The following is a 13,681-nucleotide window of genomic DNA, read 5'->3' on the forward strand; positions in this document are numbered from 1 at the left end:
AAAATGGTCATGTAAAACGCTTTGCTCTGCAGTAAACCCTGACTAACATTACACTTCCATTCAAAAATAAATTAATATTTTTATTCAGCAGGGATGTGTAGATCCTGGTCGGAACACACACACACTCACACACACACCTAATTTCAAGATGACACATTCCTGAACAGGAATCAAAGCCCCACTCCCAGCATGTGACTGGGTGGCCGATCTCCTTCGCTGAAGCTCTTATCTCGGGAGAACTCTAAAAACCCAGAATATATTTAAAGAACAGCATGGTCAATCGGTACTATAAATAGTCGAACAGGGCAAAAGACCTTGTCATTTGGAGAAACTCCACACAAACACTCCCTGATTCCCTGATCATCAACGCAGTAATTCAATGATGTTATCCACAGGGAAGACGGTTTTACAGCCGACGTCCAAACTAAACAAAACACCAGATCTCCACGAAAGTGACCTTCCCGCGACCTCGCGCTTCTCCCCAAGAGAGGAACGCGCTTTTTTGCTCTCTGACAGACAAAGAGACGCAATGTTTTCGCTCAAGTTATTTTAAAAGGGACAAATTATACTATCATATATAGTATCAAGTTTAAGCTCAGCTCGCTCGGCGCTCTGTCATTTAACATCATCAGTGAACAGAGATCAAGACTCAAACTTCCAAAGAACTTTAACATCTAAAGCCTCAGAAACTGAAACCAACTTCCTGGGAGCGTCATCAAGTCAGAACGAAGCCAACTAACCACTGAAGAGTATTCTCGTGACGACGACCTACCAAGCCGCCAATCCGCGCACAATCTTTCCTGGACCGGGAAGGAACTGAACTCAACTGAAAGCAAGGAAAGTAAGACAATATTTCCTAAATCTGCTGGAAACTGGTTGTATTCATCGCTAAGAGTAAATAGAAGAGTTCCATGCGTGTGATTTCCCTCAGGTTGAAGTTAGAGCATTCTTGAAAACGAGCATTAGAACTAAAACTCTCTTAAGATCAAACAATTCATTGCCTAAACTTGTGTGTCTGTTTGTGTTTGTTTGCGTCTTCTGTTTGTGTCATTTAGCTTAAGTATTGTGTTAGAGTAGTGAAATAAACTTTGATTCTATTAAGAAATCTCTTGTCTGCTGCTATGTGATTTTCAAATCCTAATTACTTGCCAAAAAGATTGCGTACCTACGCTCAAAATTTACTTATGCTAATTTTACCCAATGTCAACATTACATAATCAATTCAGTATTACTGTGGCCACAGAATTAGTCTGAATTGTTAAGGCATACTGCTTAATGCTTGCTGGACAAGTCGTTAATGAGGTATGATTTAGAAGGTATATGTTGGACATTTTGATTAATAACAATTAATCATATAAATATCGAATCCTAAGAATGATTCCCTAAAAGCTAAAATTAGAACAATAGTTCTAAAGTCATTACAGATGTATTAGTAATGATGCTGAAAATTCAGCTTTGATCACAGCAATAAATTACAGTCGAAAGTTCTCCAGGCCCCCAAAACACCCTCAGGGCCCAGAGGGTTAACCCTCTGGGGTCTGAGGTAATTTTGGTGCCTTGAGATGTGTTGACATGCCCTGATATTTGTGCTTATTTCAGCTACTTATAATATACTATTGACCAACATGTATTTTTTTTTTGTATTCAGCACAAACTATGCTACAATAATATGTGACCAAGGTGATATTCCCATAAAAACAGTTATTTTAAATCACAATAATATTTCATCATTTTACAGCTTTTTCTGTATTTTTCATCAAATAAATCCAGCTTTCGTGAGCAGAAGATGCAAAAAAAAAAAAACTGTTGAACAGTAGTGTATAAGTGGACTATAGTTTCCCACTTAAAGTCTTAATTTATATCTTTTGTTTATGATTCATGTTTATTCATCTCAGCTCATCTCATCAGAGAAAACACAACCGTTTGGCAAGTCGTGCTCTCGTTTATCCTTTCTGCGTGTTTTTCTCTTGGTGTCTGTCTGTGTGTGTCAGTCTGATCATTACTCACGGTGGCAGATTACAGAAGAACAGAGGAGTCCTGCTGCACCGCGGCCTGTGTGAAGCCGACCGCCTCGGTTCGCTTGTGTCCCTGCGACGGGCCTGAAAAGCTCTGATGGGATCGCAGACAACAAAGAGATGCGGCTCTCAGTATGTAAAGCGTACACGAGCCAAAAAGTGTGGTTTGGGGTTTTTTCCCTTGGTTTGAAGTGTCGTTGTGAGCAGAATGAAAGACACACTCGATCCTGTTCCGATTATGAAGCTACAAAGCGTGAAACCGGAGTGGAGAGTGTATCTGTCCCGACCACCGAAAGCACAAAGAGCGTTTGAGCGGATCCTCTTAGACCATCATTGTGGCCACAAATGGAAATCTGGTGAAAGATGTGGACTGTAAAGCGAGCGCTGGTAAAGCGAGCATGCAGATCATCCCGTGAGAGTTGGGAGAGGCTGGGAATTATTTTTTGGCTCAGGCAAGGGCACTGTGAGGTGACTAGAAAGGATTTGCTTTACAGAGAGAAATTGGAAGGTGTTTGTGGTCGATGCGGCTGCTTTGAGTCACTCGGTTAACCTTGCTTTGCTGTCAGCAAAACTGTATAGCTTCTAAATCAAGGCGTTGTGGCATAAATGATTATTAGTGGTGTTTGCTAAGTCAATCTTGAGGTTAATGGTGTGATGAAACCTCTAACACAAAGTATTAAAGTTCAGCGTGTGCGTCGTCCTGCAGCGTTTGTCCTCGAATCAGCACTGTTGTTATTTCAGGAAGTCATCAAACGTGTTAGTCGAGGGTTTTTGCACCAAAAATATATATTAGATTACATAAACCCTGCAAAATGTTAATAATTGAAGAAAAATTGTTTAATTAATAGCTTTTCAGGGCAGTGCTAAATAAAAAAAGCAACATGCAATTTTTATGATCCCTCGTTTTTTAAATTATTAATACTTTGCAGATTTTGTGAGGTGTATGTGAACTTATGACTAAGTGAAATTTTTCATGCATAGTTTTCACCCTCCCTCTGAATTACAGTTCCCTATCGATACTCCACTCGTACTGCGTCTTGCTAAAGACGCTATGGGAAAAAGCCTTTTTTTCTCCTTTACTGAAGCCTTATTCAATCACGCAGTGAAACTGCACGATCATTGGTTCGTGCAGTGTGTTAAAAACGAACCAATGTGTCGGCAGCGGAGCTGCATGAGCCTATGGCGACGGAGCCCGCCAGATCCCGCCAGAATGGGCGGGGTTATCTGGCTATATAATCGGCCGTCTGGCCATAGGATCCTCAGATTTCTTCTCCTTCAGCGACGACATCTCGCCTTCGCTGATCCCAAGAAGCCGCCTCGCCGTTGACACGCCTCGCAGCTGAGCCAGAGACCTCCTGCCAGCTGAGACGCCGCTTTCACCGCGCTCCAGCCCCGCAGAAGCCCCGGTCTGTTCGCTGCCGCCATCCGGTGAGTGCTATAAAAATGCATATTTATCGGCGTTGTTGCAAATGCCGCAACAGCGAGTGTGGCTCGTGCAGGGGATCCTGCACGATGCAAAGAGCAGTGAGCGCGTGCCGCCTGTCTGGGTCTCGCCCACGCACTGACTGCGCGCTTACTGAGACAGCTCGTTCGAGTATGAGTCTCGCTCTTCCCGCTCGCTGTCCGTCTCTGTGGAGGCAGCTCCGCTCTCCCGTTTCCTCTCTCTCAGCAAAGCTCGGAGAATGAAACATCAGAGCCACGGAGCTTCCTGCAGCGCTCGGATCCGCCGGTGTTCACACGTGAGAATCAGAGCTCCTCCTTCATTGGGCGGCTCTATTCTCTTTGGCGGACCGGAGTGGAAAGTTATGTGTGTGCGTCACTGAGACTGCGCTCACACAGGCAGCCTGCTTTCACCGAAAGCCGGGCTTTACTCTGATTTGCTCGCGGTCCTCTATGTAGCAGGCCCCGCCTCCCCCCTTCTCTTCTCCCAGTCAACTCGGAGACAGGAACAGCGAGTGAGGCTGAGCAATCAGGTTGAGTGATTTTTCGCGCCGGCTTAGCCCCGTGTGTTTCACTCTGCATACAGCGCTTTGATCTGCCAGCGCGTGTGGATTAGCGCGCCTCATTACATTGAGTGGCTCAATCCTTCTGCGCGCATTGTAAAATGCTGCGCTGGGCGGCCACCCACTCACGTTTATTTTCTCCCAGTCACCTCGGAGAAAAAGACGGTAAAATCGCATGGCTGGGCGTTCAGGCTTGAGTGATTTTTCGCGCCGGCATAGCCCCGTGTGTTTCACTCTGCATACAGCGCTTTGATCTGCCAGCGCGTGTGGATTAGCGCGCCTCATTACATTGAGTGGCTCAATCCTTCTGTGCACATTGTAACATGCTGCACTGGGCGGCCCCGACTCTCGCGTTTCTCTTCTCCCAGTCAGCTCGGAGAAGGAGACGGATAAAAAAAAAAAAAAAAAAAAAAAAAAAGGCTTGAGTGATTTTTCGCGCCGGCATAGCCCCGCGTTTTTCACTCTGCATACAGTCTTTGATCTGCCAGTGTGTTTACACTAAGTATTAGCGCCTCTTGCAGCTCTTTGATCTGCCAGCGCTACTTTCATTATGAAAGCTTCAGTCTGTCCCTGCCGCGCTCACGGTCCCTTTCTTCAATGAAGGTGGCCACGCCTCCCCTGCTCTAGTGTTTCTACTCTCCCAGTTATCTCGGGGAAGAAACTGCAAGCTCCAGGGTTCGCGCGATCAAGCTTGAGTGAATTTACGCCAGGGCAGCCCCGCGTTTCACTCTTTGATCTTGGCTCGCCTGCTTCAGTGAAGATGGCCCCTCCCCTCGTCCGCTACGAGCGGATCTGAGAGGATGCGCGCGGCACTTTTGATCTGCTGGTGTGTTTACACAATGGTAATTAATACCCCTCTTCTAAGAGTGGTTGATCCTTTTAGGCAGATCGAAAGCAAGTTGTCACTATGATTATAACTGACAGCTTCAGACTCCTGACGCTTCTGGGCTGTGCCCACGGCCCAAATGGCCTCTGTCATGCCTCCAAACACCCCGTTTAGCTCCGGGTGCCGATGGCAATGAGTTTGTGGTAAATACTGTTGTGAACACTGGGCCCTTTCAAAAAGCGCCCACACAACTGATCGCTGTTATAGCAAGGAAATAAAACACAAACATTTTCAAAAGGGAGTACATTCCTCTCCCTCTTATCACGAGCTTCAGGTCCCCGCTTGGCGGCCTGCCACTCGAGTTTATCCTGCCCCTTGCCACGCGGGCCAAGGCCTGGAGGGCCATCCCCGGAGTGTCAGAATGGGTTATACGGATAATAGAACGAGGTTACTCACTCCAATTCGCTCGCAGACCCCCGCGCTTCAGCGGCGTGGTCTCCTCTTCTGTAGACGGCTAGAACGCTCACGTTCTACGTTCAGAAATGATGATGCTGTTGAAAAAAGGAGCCATAGAAATGGTTCCTCCAGCTCAGAGCGAATCAGGCTTTACAGCCATTACTTCCTCGTTCCCAAGAAGGATGGCGGCCTCCGGCCCATCCTCGATCTCAGACGCCTGAATCGCGCCCTCGTGAGGAGGTCGTTCAGGATGATCACACTGAAGCAGATCCTCTCGCAAATTCGCTCAGAGGACTGGTTCTGTTCCCTGGACCTGAAAGACGCATACTTTCACGTCCAGATAGCCCCCCCATCACAGACGATTCTTGAGATTCGCCTTTGAGGGAGTGGCTTATCAGTACACGGTCCTTTCCTTTGGACTGTCCCTGGCCCCACGCACTTTTACGAAGTGCATGGGCGCGGCTCTTTCCCCTCTCAGGCAGATGGGAATCCGCATTCTCAATTACCTCGACGACTGGCTCATTCTGGCCCAGTCAGAGGTACAACTACTCTCACACAGAGCCCTCCTCCTCAGCCACCTAGAATGCCTGGGGCTCAGGGTCAATTTTGCCAAGAGCGCGCTGTTTCCCAGCCGACGGATGTCGTTTCTGGGAACAGTTTTGGACTCAGCTCAGATGAGAGCTGTGCTAGCGCTGGAACGCGCTCTGGCCATTTAAAAGCTCGCAGCCTCCTTCCAGAGCGGCACCGCTCGCCCCGTCAAAGCGTTTCAGAGGATGCTGGGCCTCATGGCCACAGCATCGCCGGTGCTACAGTTGGGCCTGCTTCGCATGCGGCCCCTTCAGCGCTGGTTGAAACCACGGGTTCCACCCCACGCATGGCGACATGATCGCCTACATATCAGGGTGAGCCAGGCCTGTGTAACAGCCCTGGTCCCCTGGAAGAACCCACGATGGTTCAGAAAGGGTGTGACCATAGGGATGGTCTGAAGCAGGAAAGTTGTCACAACAGACGCCTCCAACATGGGTTGGGGGCGCTGTGCGAAGGCAAACCGACCTTTGGTCGAAGGCGGAGCAGAACCTCCACATCAACTGCTTAGAAATGCTAGCAGTGTGTCGAGCCTGCCAGTTTTTCCTGCCAGAGCTAAAGGGACGACATTTGCTGATCCGCTCAGACAACATGTCAGTGGTGTCCTATGTAAATCACCAGGGAGGTCTCTCCTCGAAGCGCCTCTTCCTTATGGTAGAGCGACTTCTGGAGTGGGCTCAGCTCAACTTGCGCTCGCTGAGAGCAGCAAATTTGCCGGGCAGATTGAACCGAGGAGCGGATATGCTATCACGGAGCAACGTCCCCTCAGAAGAGTGGATGCTCCATCCGCAGACGGTTCGAATGATCTGGAGAATCTTTGGCAAGGCCGAAGTAGACCTTTTCGCCTCCAAAGACAACTCTCACTGCCCAGCCTATTATTCGAAGGCCAAGGACGCGTTGGCCCACGACTGGCCCAACCTCCTCCTTTATGCATACCCTCCGATCGCTCTGATTCCTCAGGTCATCAGGCGAATCAGGGAACAACGACACAAGGTCTTGTTGGTGGCCCCCCTGTGGGAGAACCAGCCTTGAATGTCAGAGCTGACCCAGCTGCTAACCGCAGCCCCCTGGTCCGTGCCCCTGAGACGAGATCTCCTCTCTCAGGTGAATGGTTTGTGGCACCCTCTTCCCAAACTGTGGGCGCTTCACCTCTGGCCGCTCAACGGGAGCCTACCAGCCTCCCAGAGCGAGTGCTAAATACCATTTCTGAGGCTAGAGCCCCGTCTACGAGACGCCTCTATGCCCTTAAATGGGCGGTTTTCTCCAAATGGTGTCTAAACCGCGGTGAGGACCCCCCTACATCTGAGTTGGCGGTGATTCTGTCCTTCCTGCAGGAACTGCCGGATAAAGGACGCTCTCCCTCCACACTCGGGGTGTTCGTATCGGCAATAGTGGCCTTCCACGCCCCTATTGCGGGCCAATCAGTGGGCAGGGACAATGCTATCGTCCGTTTTCTAAGGGGTGCCAAGAGGCTGAATCCGCCTCGGCCCCTTACTGTCCCTACATGGGACTTACCCACTGTGCTGAGGGCCCTGAGGGGCCCTCCTTTTTGAGCCGCTCCAGTCCACGAACCTTTGGTCACTGTCGCTGAAGACTGCTCTGCTACTAGCACTAGCGTCAGTCAAGCGAGTAGGAGACCTGCAGGCGCTCTCTGTGAGCCCCGCCTGCCTGGAATTTGGGCCAAACGACTCCAAGGTCGTCCTAAAACCAAGGCATGGATACGTACCTAAGGTACTTTCCACTCCGTTCGGAGCTCAGGTCATCAAACTCTCCGCGCTTCCTCCCTCCGAGGAGGACCGGGAGTTAATTTTGTGATGCCATGTTAGAGCCCTACGGATCTACTTTGAGCGTTCCACCTCCTTCAGGCGCACGGAACAGCTCTTTGTTAGCTTCGGTAACCGCGCCAAAGGGCTTCCGGTCACGAAGCAGAGACTCTCTAAGTGGATAGTGGATGCCGTTACGCTGGCTTACTCTTCCTTGGGCCTTCAATGCCCCATTGGAGTACGAGCCCATTTGACTAGAGGCATTGCCTCGTCACGGGCCTGGTCTAGCAGTGTGTCTATTACAGACATTTGTGCGGCGGCCGGCTGGGCCTCGCCGTCCACATTTGCAAGGTTTTATAAGCTGGACGTACCGGCCTTGCAGGCCAGGGTCCTATCTGCTTAGATGAGTATGACTTACGTTGTGGGAATAACCCTAACGGAGAACTCTTGACTGCACGGGCACTCAAGCTCTCTGATGGGTTCCTTGCATATCTCAGCCCTGAAAGTGCTGAGTATGCGAGGAATGCATGGAATGACCCGGGCCGAGCGTGACCCCTACGAGCTCAGCTCGCTTTAGCCCGAGTATACTATTATACTTCCCTCTGAGCATGGAATGCTTATGGAGGTATTTTACACAGTCGTTCCTCTACCATAGCACGGCGTGATTGAATTGTGTTCCCATAGCGTCTTTAGCAAGACGCAGTACGAGTGGAGTATCGATAGGGAACGTACTCGGTTACTATCGTAACCTCGGTTCCCTGAGATACGGAACGAGTACTGCGTACTTTGCCGTGCCAGGTAGCTGCACGACTCAGTCGTCGCTTCAGTCGAAGTAAACCTGAGGATCCTATGGCCAGACGGCCGATTATATAGCCAGATAACCCCGCCCATTCTGGCGGGATCTGGCGGGCTCCGTCGCCATAGGCTCATGCAGCTCCGCTGCCGACACATTGGTTCGTTTTTAACACACTGCACGAACCAATGATCGTGCAGTTTCACTGCGTGATTGAATAAGGCTTCAGTAAAGGAGAAAAAAAGGCTTTTTCCCATAGCGTCTTTAGCAAGACGCAGTACTCGTTCCGTATCTCAGGGAACCGAGGTTACGATAGTAACCGAGTACGTTTTTGTGCCTTTATACTTAAGACTTATTTATGTAAATGAAGTCAGTTACATGTAGAAATACATCACTAAATAAAAAAATGATTTCTTTTGTAGTTAATAGCAGTTTGCATGAGTTTGCAAACCCATTGCATGCGTGTTTATTCCTATTTTTTATGCTAATTCTATGCTTATTTTTCAGCTTCTCTCTGAATTAAACAGGCTTTTGCTTCTATATTTAAGACTTCCTTATCTACAGTACATATAGATTTCTGATTATAATAATGAAGTAGGTTGATTATGATTGGTTAACATCAGGATGCTTTACAAGTTATGTAAATGACATTCTACTTTTTCCAAAATGATGGTTTGTGTGAAAAACAGACCCAAATTTAAGTCATTATTTGATTAATTTGAATTTAATATTGATTTGTATACTTCAAAACACAATGATGGTAATTTCTTCTATCAAATAATGTCCTGTTAGTCTAATATGTCCTGTTGCACATAATTTGATTTTGCCTTTTGGTAACACTTTATTTTACGGTGTTCTTGTTACACGTTACATGTACTTACTATTATAATAAGAAGAAATTATGCATAATTCCATGCAACTAACCCTAAACCAAACCCTCATCCTAACACTAACCCTATAGCAAGTACATGTAGGTAATTAATATTACTCAGTACTTATATGTATAATTACACTGTAACAAGGACACCTTAAAATAAAGTGTCACCTGTCTTTTTAACTCACAATCTAAGAATAAAAGTCTGAATTGTGAGCGATAAACTCACAATTGAGTGCAATAAGTCAGAATTATGATGTAAAAATGTTGCAATTACCATTTTTTTTTATTCCATGGTGGAAATAAGCTTCTATATTGCCTGTGATTTAAATGCGACTCATACTGTCAGAATTCCTCCTATATGTCAATAAAAGTCCACTGTTAAAAGTCATTGTTTCCCGCTCCAGGATCAGATAAAGCCAACAGCAAGGTTTTCACTCCATGCAAACTGTCTACAAAGGCTGCATGTATAATCCTGAATGATTGCACTTCTCTGTATCTGATTGTCCTTGAGATCAAACATCAAATATGATATTTCATGTCCTGTTTTTTTTCCACCAGATGCTCCCCAAGTCGTTGTGAACATGGAGGGAGATGCTCACAGTCATGGAGCACGTTTCACTGCAACTGTTCTGCCACGGGCTACAGCGGAGCGACCTGCCACAGCTGTAAGAACGCCTCTGAAATACAGACCACTTCCTGCACGCACTTCAAACGCTTCCTGTGCACTTATTCCTTCCACACTCAGAGTCAAGGACAGATTAGGAGACAAACGCAGAGAGAATAGTTACTCCTTCCACATGATGTTCCCTAAACTTCACTATTTGACCACTGTTTATGATAAAACTCAGTTACGGTGATAATCATTTCCTAATTTATGGAATGCAAAATCAACATGCTTCATTCTCTAGATTTTGACATTTTGAATGGAATAACAACATGCATTCGCATTCATATTCATATTAAGTTTTTATGTTTATTGTGCTTATTAATATTCACATACCTGCACTAAACTGCATACATTAGGGCAAAAGTTTGCATATTTGGAGAAATATTTACATATTTACATGTTTACTTAATATTTCCATAATTTCTATTGTATTCCAGGGCTTGGAACCTATTTTTTTGTCCAATTTAGCAACACAGTAGACACACAGTAGTGTATATATACAGTATCTCACAGAAGTGAGTACACTCCTCACATTTTTGTAAATATTTTATTATATATTTTCATGTGGCAATACTGAAGAAATGACACTTTGCTACAATGTAAAGTAGTGAGTGTACAGCTTGTATAACAGTGTAAATTTGCTGTCCCCTCAAAATAACTCAACACACAGCCATTAATGTCTAAACCGCTGGCCCAATTAGCCATTTTCTCCCCCGGTGTCATGTGAGTCGTTAGTGTTACAAAGTCTCAGGTGTGAATGGGGAGCAGGTGTGTTAAATTTGGTGTAATCGCTCTCGCTCTCTCATACTGGTCACTGGAAGTTCAACATGGAACCTCATGACAAAGAACTCTCTGAGGATCTGAAAAAAATAATTGTTGCTCTGCATAAAGATGGCATAGGCTATAAGTGTGTGCTGCTCCCGGCACTGGGGATCTACAGTTCATCGAGGGAACCATGAATGCCAACATGTACTGTGACATACTGAAGCAGAGACTGGGCCGCAGGGCAGTATTCCAACATGATAACAACCCCAAACACACCTCCAATCACTGCCTTGCTAAAGAAGCTGAGGGTAAAGGTGATGGACTGGCCAAGCATGTCTCCAGACCTAAACCCTATTGAGCATCTGTGGGGCATCCTCAAACGGAAGGTGGAGGAGTGCAAGGTCTCTAACATCCACCAGCTCCGTGATGTCGTCATGGAGGAGTGGAAGAGGACTCCAGTGGCAACCTGTGAAGTTCTGGTGAACTCCATGCCCAAGAGGGTTAAGGCAGTGGTGTAAAATAATGGTGGCCACACAAAATATTGACCCTTTGGGCCCAATTTGGACGTTTTCACTTAGGGGTGTACTCACTTTTGTGGCCAGCGGTTTAGACATTCATGGCTGTGTGTTGAGTTATTTTGAGGGGACAGCAAATTTACACTGTTATACAAGCTGTACACTCACTAATTTACATTGTAGCAAAGTGTCATTTCTTCAGTGTTGTCACATGAAAAGATATAATAAAATATTTACAAAGATGTGAGGAGTGTACTCACTTCTGTGAGATACTGTATATACATACATAGAAGCAAGAAGCTTCAAGAGTTTACCTTATATTGAATACATGACAGAAACAATTAAACAAAAAAAGCTCAATTTAATTATATACAAACTCGAAATTCACAGACTCTTATTTTGAAATGTCTAATCTTCACTACTGGTGGCAGCTCATTCAAACAGATTAGGGAGATAAAATATGCACTTTTACAGCCGTTGACAGCATATTAAACACCTATTATTAAATATAAACACCTCAAAAATAAACATTGTCATAATTCATCAACAGCCGACCATACACAATTGTTTGTGATAAATGCATAATATAAATTGACTGCGAGCTGCTCTGAAACTGCAACCCTGTAGAGCGTGCAACAGCGCCGAGCTTTGATTTTGAAATGTGCAGCATTCATATTTATTTAATTAAATCAAAGGCTTTTGAGGTTAAATAATCATATTAGACTGCATAGCAATTCATGTTTTTACATTTACAAATTTGAGATGTCCTAAAACAATAGTTAAGACTTCTTATTATACAATTTAAGATACCTTTAATTTCATAAAAGCATGAATGCATTTTACAGTTTGCACACAAGTGAAATGCTATCATTAATTGCATAAGTTTGCAGATGTCATTTTGCCGCCTATAGTAGTTTTAATATTTTATAGTTTTATATTGCATTCTGAAACATACATATTTTCATTGTATATGGAACACTTTCATCCCAGAACATCAAGCAAAATTGAATTCCTCGTGATATGAGGCCTGTAAGGAAACAATATAAAACACGACGCAAGGGCAGGCGCTCATTAGCTGCAGATCTCCAGCTTTACACGCTTATGGATTTACACAGTCCTCAATTAAGTGAAAAGGTCTGCTTTTGGTGCCGTAAAAGAGAGTGGAACAGATTTGGGCTGAAATGAAGCACACGTCACTCAAATGTTTAATGGCGGCAGCATTTAAGACGTTCACACTTGAGCTGTTTTAAAGGGTGAGCGTTATTGAGAGGGACTTTATAGAGCGGCCCCATAATTAGATCTCACATAAAGCAGCTGTCAATCAGAGGAGTGTTTGAGGTTTAAAAATCTAAGGAAATTTCTGCAGCACTATAGCTGAATATATCTGCACATTCACTGTTTCATATATATTTATATGGGTTTAATGAGGTTTTGATGTTAACAAAATTGAAATTGAAACTAAGTAACAGTTTCTCCAGGTGCTTAGACATATATACTGTATGTAAATATAGATATGGATATTAAATAAATGTGAAATATTATTATTATTATTGTTATTATTATGCTTTCAGGGAAAATAATAAAAATTGGAGGGAAATACATTTTTCATGTAATATACAAGTACATATTACCCTGGAGGCCATCTGTTATGTCTCCGAGTCCCTGGAGGCCTCCAGAGCGTCCACCCCCCTCCCCATGGGTTGTTGCAAGGCGCGGGACGCGCCTTTCAGGAGGGGGGAGTAAATGTCAGTCCTGTCTTCCTGTGTCTTGTTTCCCCTCCTCTCGTGCCCATTTTGGTCAGTTTCCTGTCTCCTGTTCTCGTTTAGTTCTCATCATTAGTTTATTAGTCTCCAGCCGTGTTTTATTAATTATCTAGTTTTCCCCAGTGTTTATTAGTCCTCTGCTTCCCTGCCTCTGTGTCCGGTCTTAATCGTCATTATGTGCATGTCTTTCCGTGTCTCCAGCGTTCCCTAAGTTTTGGTTAATAAGTCAATGTTTTGAAGAAGTTCCTCGCCTCCTCGTTCCCTGGCTCCTACGTGTTGTGACAATTACAGATTAAAATGACGTGTGTGTATATATATATATATATTATTTTTTTTTTTTTTTTTTTTTTTTTTTTAATTACTAGACTTGTGATCAGGTTATTATAAAGCTTTATTAGTTTTCATAATCTCAAATCTGACCATACATATCTTCTATCTGTATGTCTTCTATACACTATTATACATGTAATAGAAACTGATTACTCTAAATTTTGCCTTCAACAAACAAGCAAACAAACAATATTTTTTTTTACATGGTAAACAAGAGTGTGTGTGGGTATGTATGTACATATATATATATATATATATATATATATATATATATATATATATATATATATATATATATATATATATATATATATATATATATA

The 13,681-nt window shown here is 44.6% G+C and overlaps 1 protein-coding gene across 1 annotated transcript in view; it reads left to right on the plus strand.

The window, feature by feature from the left end:
* The window catches only part of LOC306864225 (contactin-associated protein-like 4), a gene marked incomplete at its 5' end in the record, with an annotated part of 138,117 nt that overhangs the window by 88,724 nt on the left and 35,712 nt on the right, over window positions 1–13,681 (plus strand). The window contains one exon of the mRNA XM_079408071.1: window positions 9,877–9,983. Within this exon, the coding sequence (XP_079264197.1) occupies window positions 9,877–9,983 (107 nt within the window). The remainder of the gene's footprint in view (window positions 1–9,876; window positions 9,984–13,681) is intronic.

This window comes from Barbus barbus (genome assembly GCF_936440315.1).
Source record: "Barbus barbus genome assembly, chromosome: 45".
In the NCBI taxonomy this organism is placed as follows: domain Eukaryota; kingdom Metazoa; phylum Chordata; class Actinopteri; order Cypriniformes; family Cyprinidae; genus Barbus; species Barbus barbus.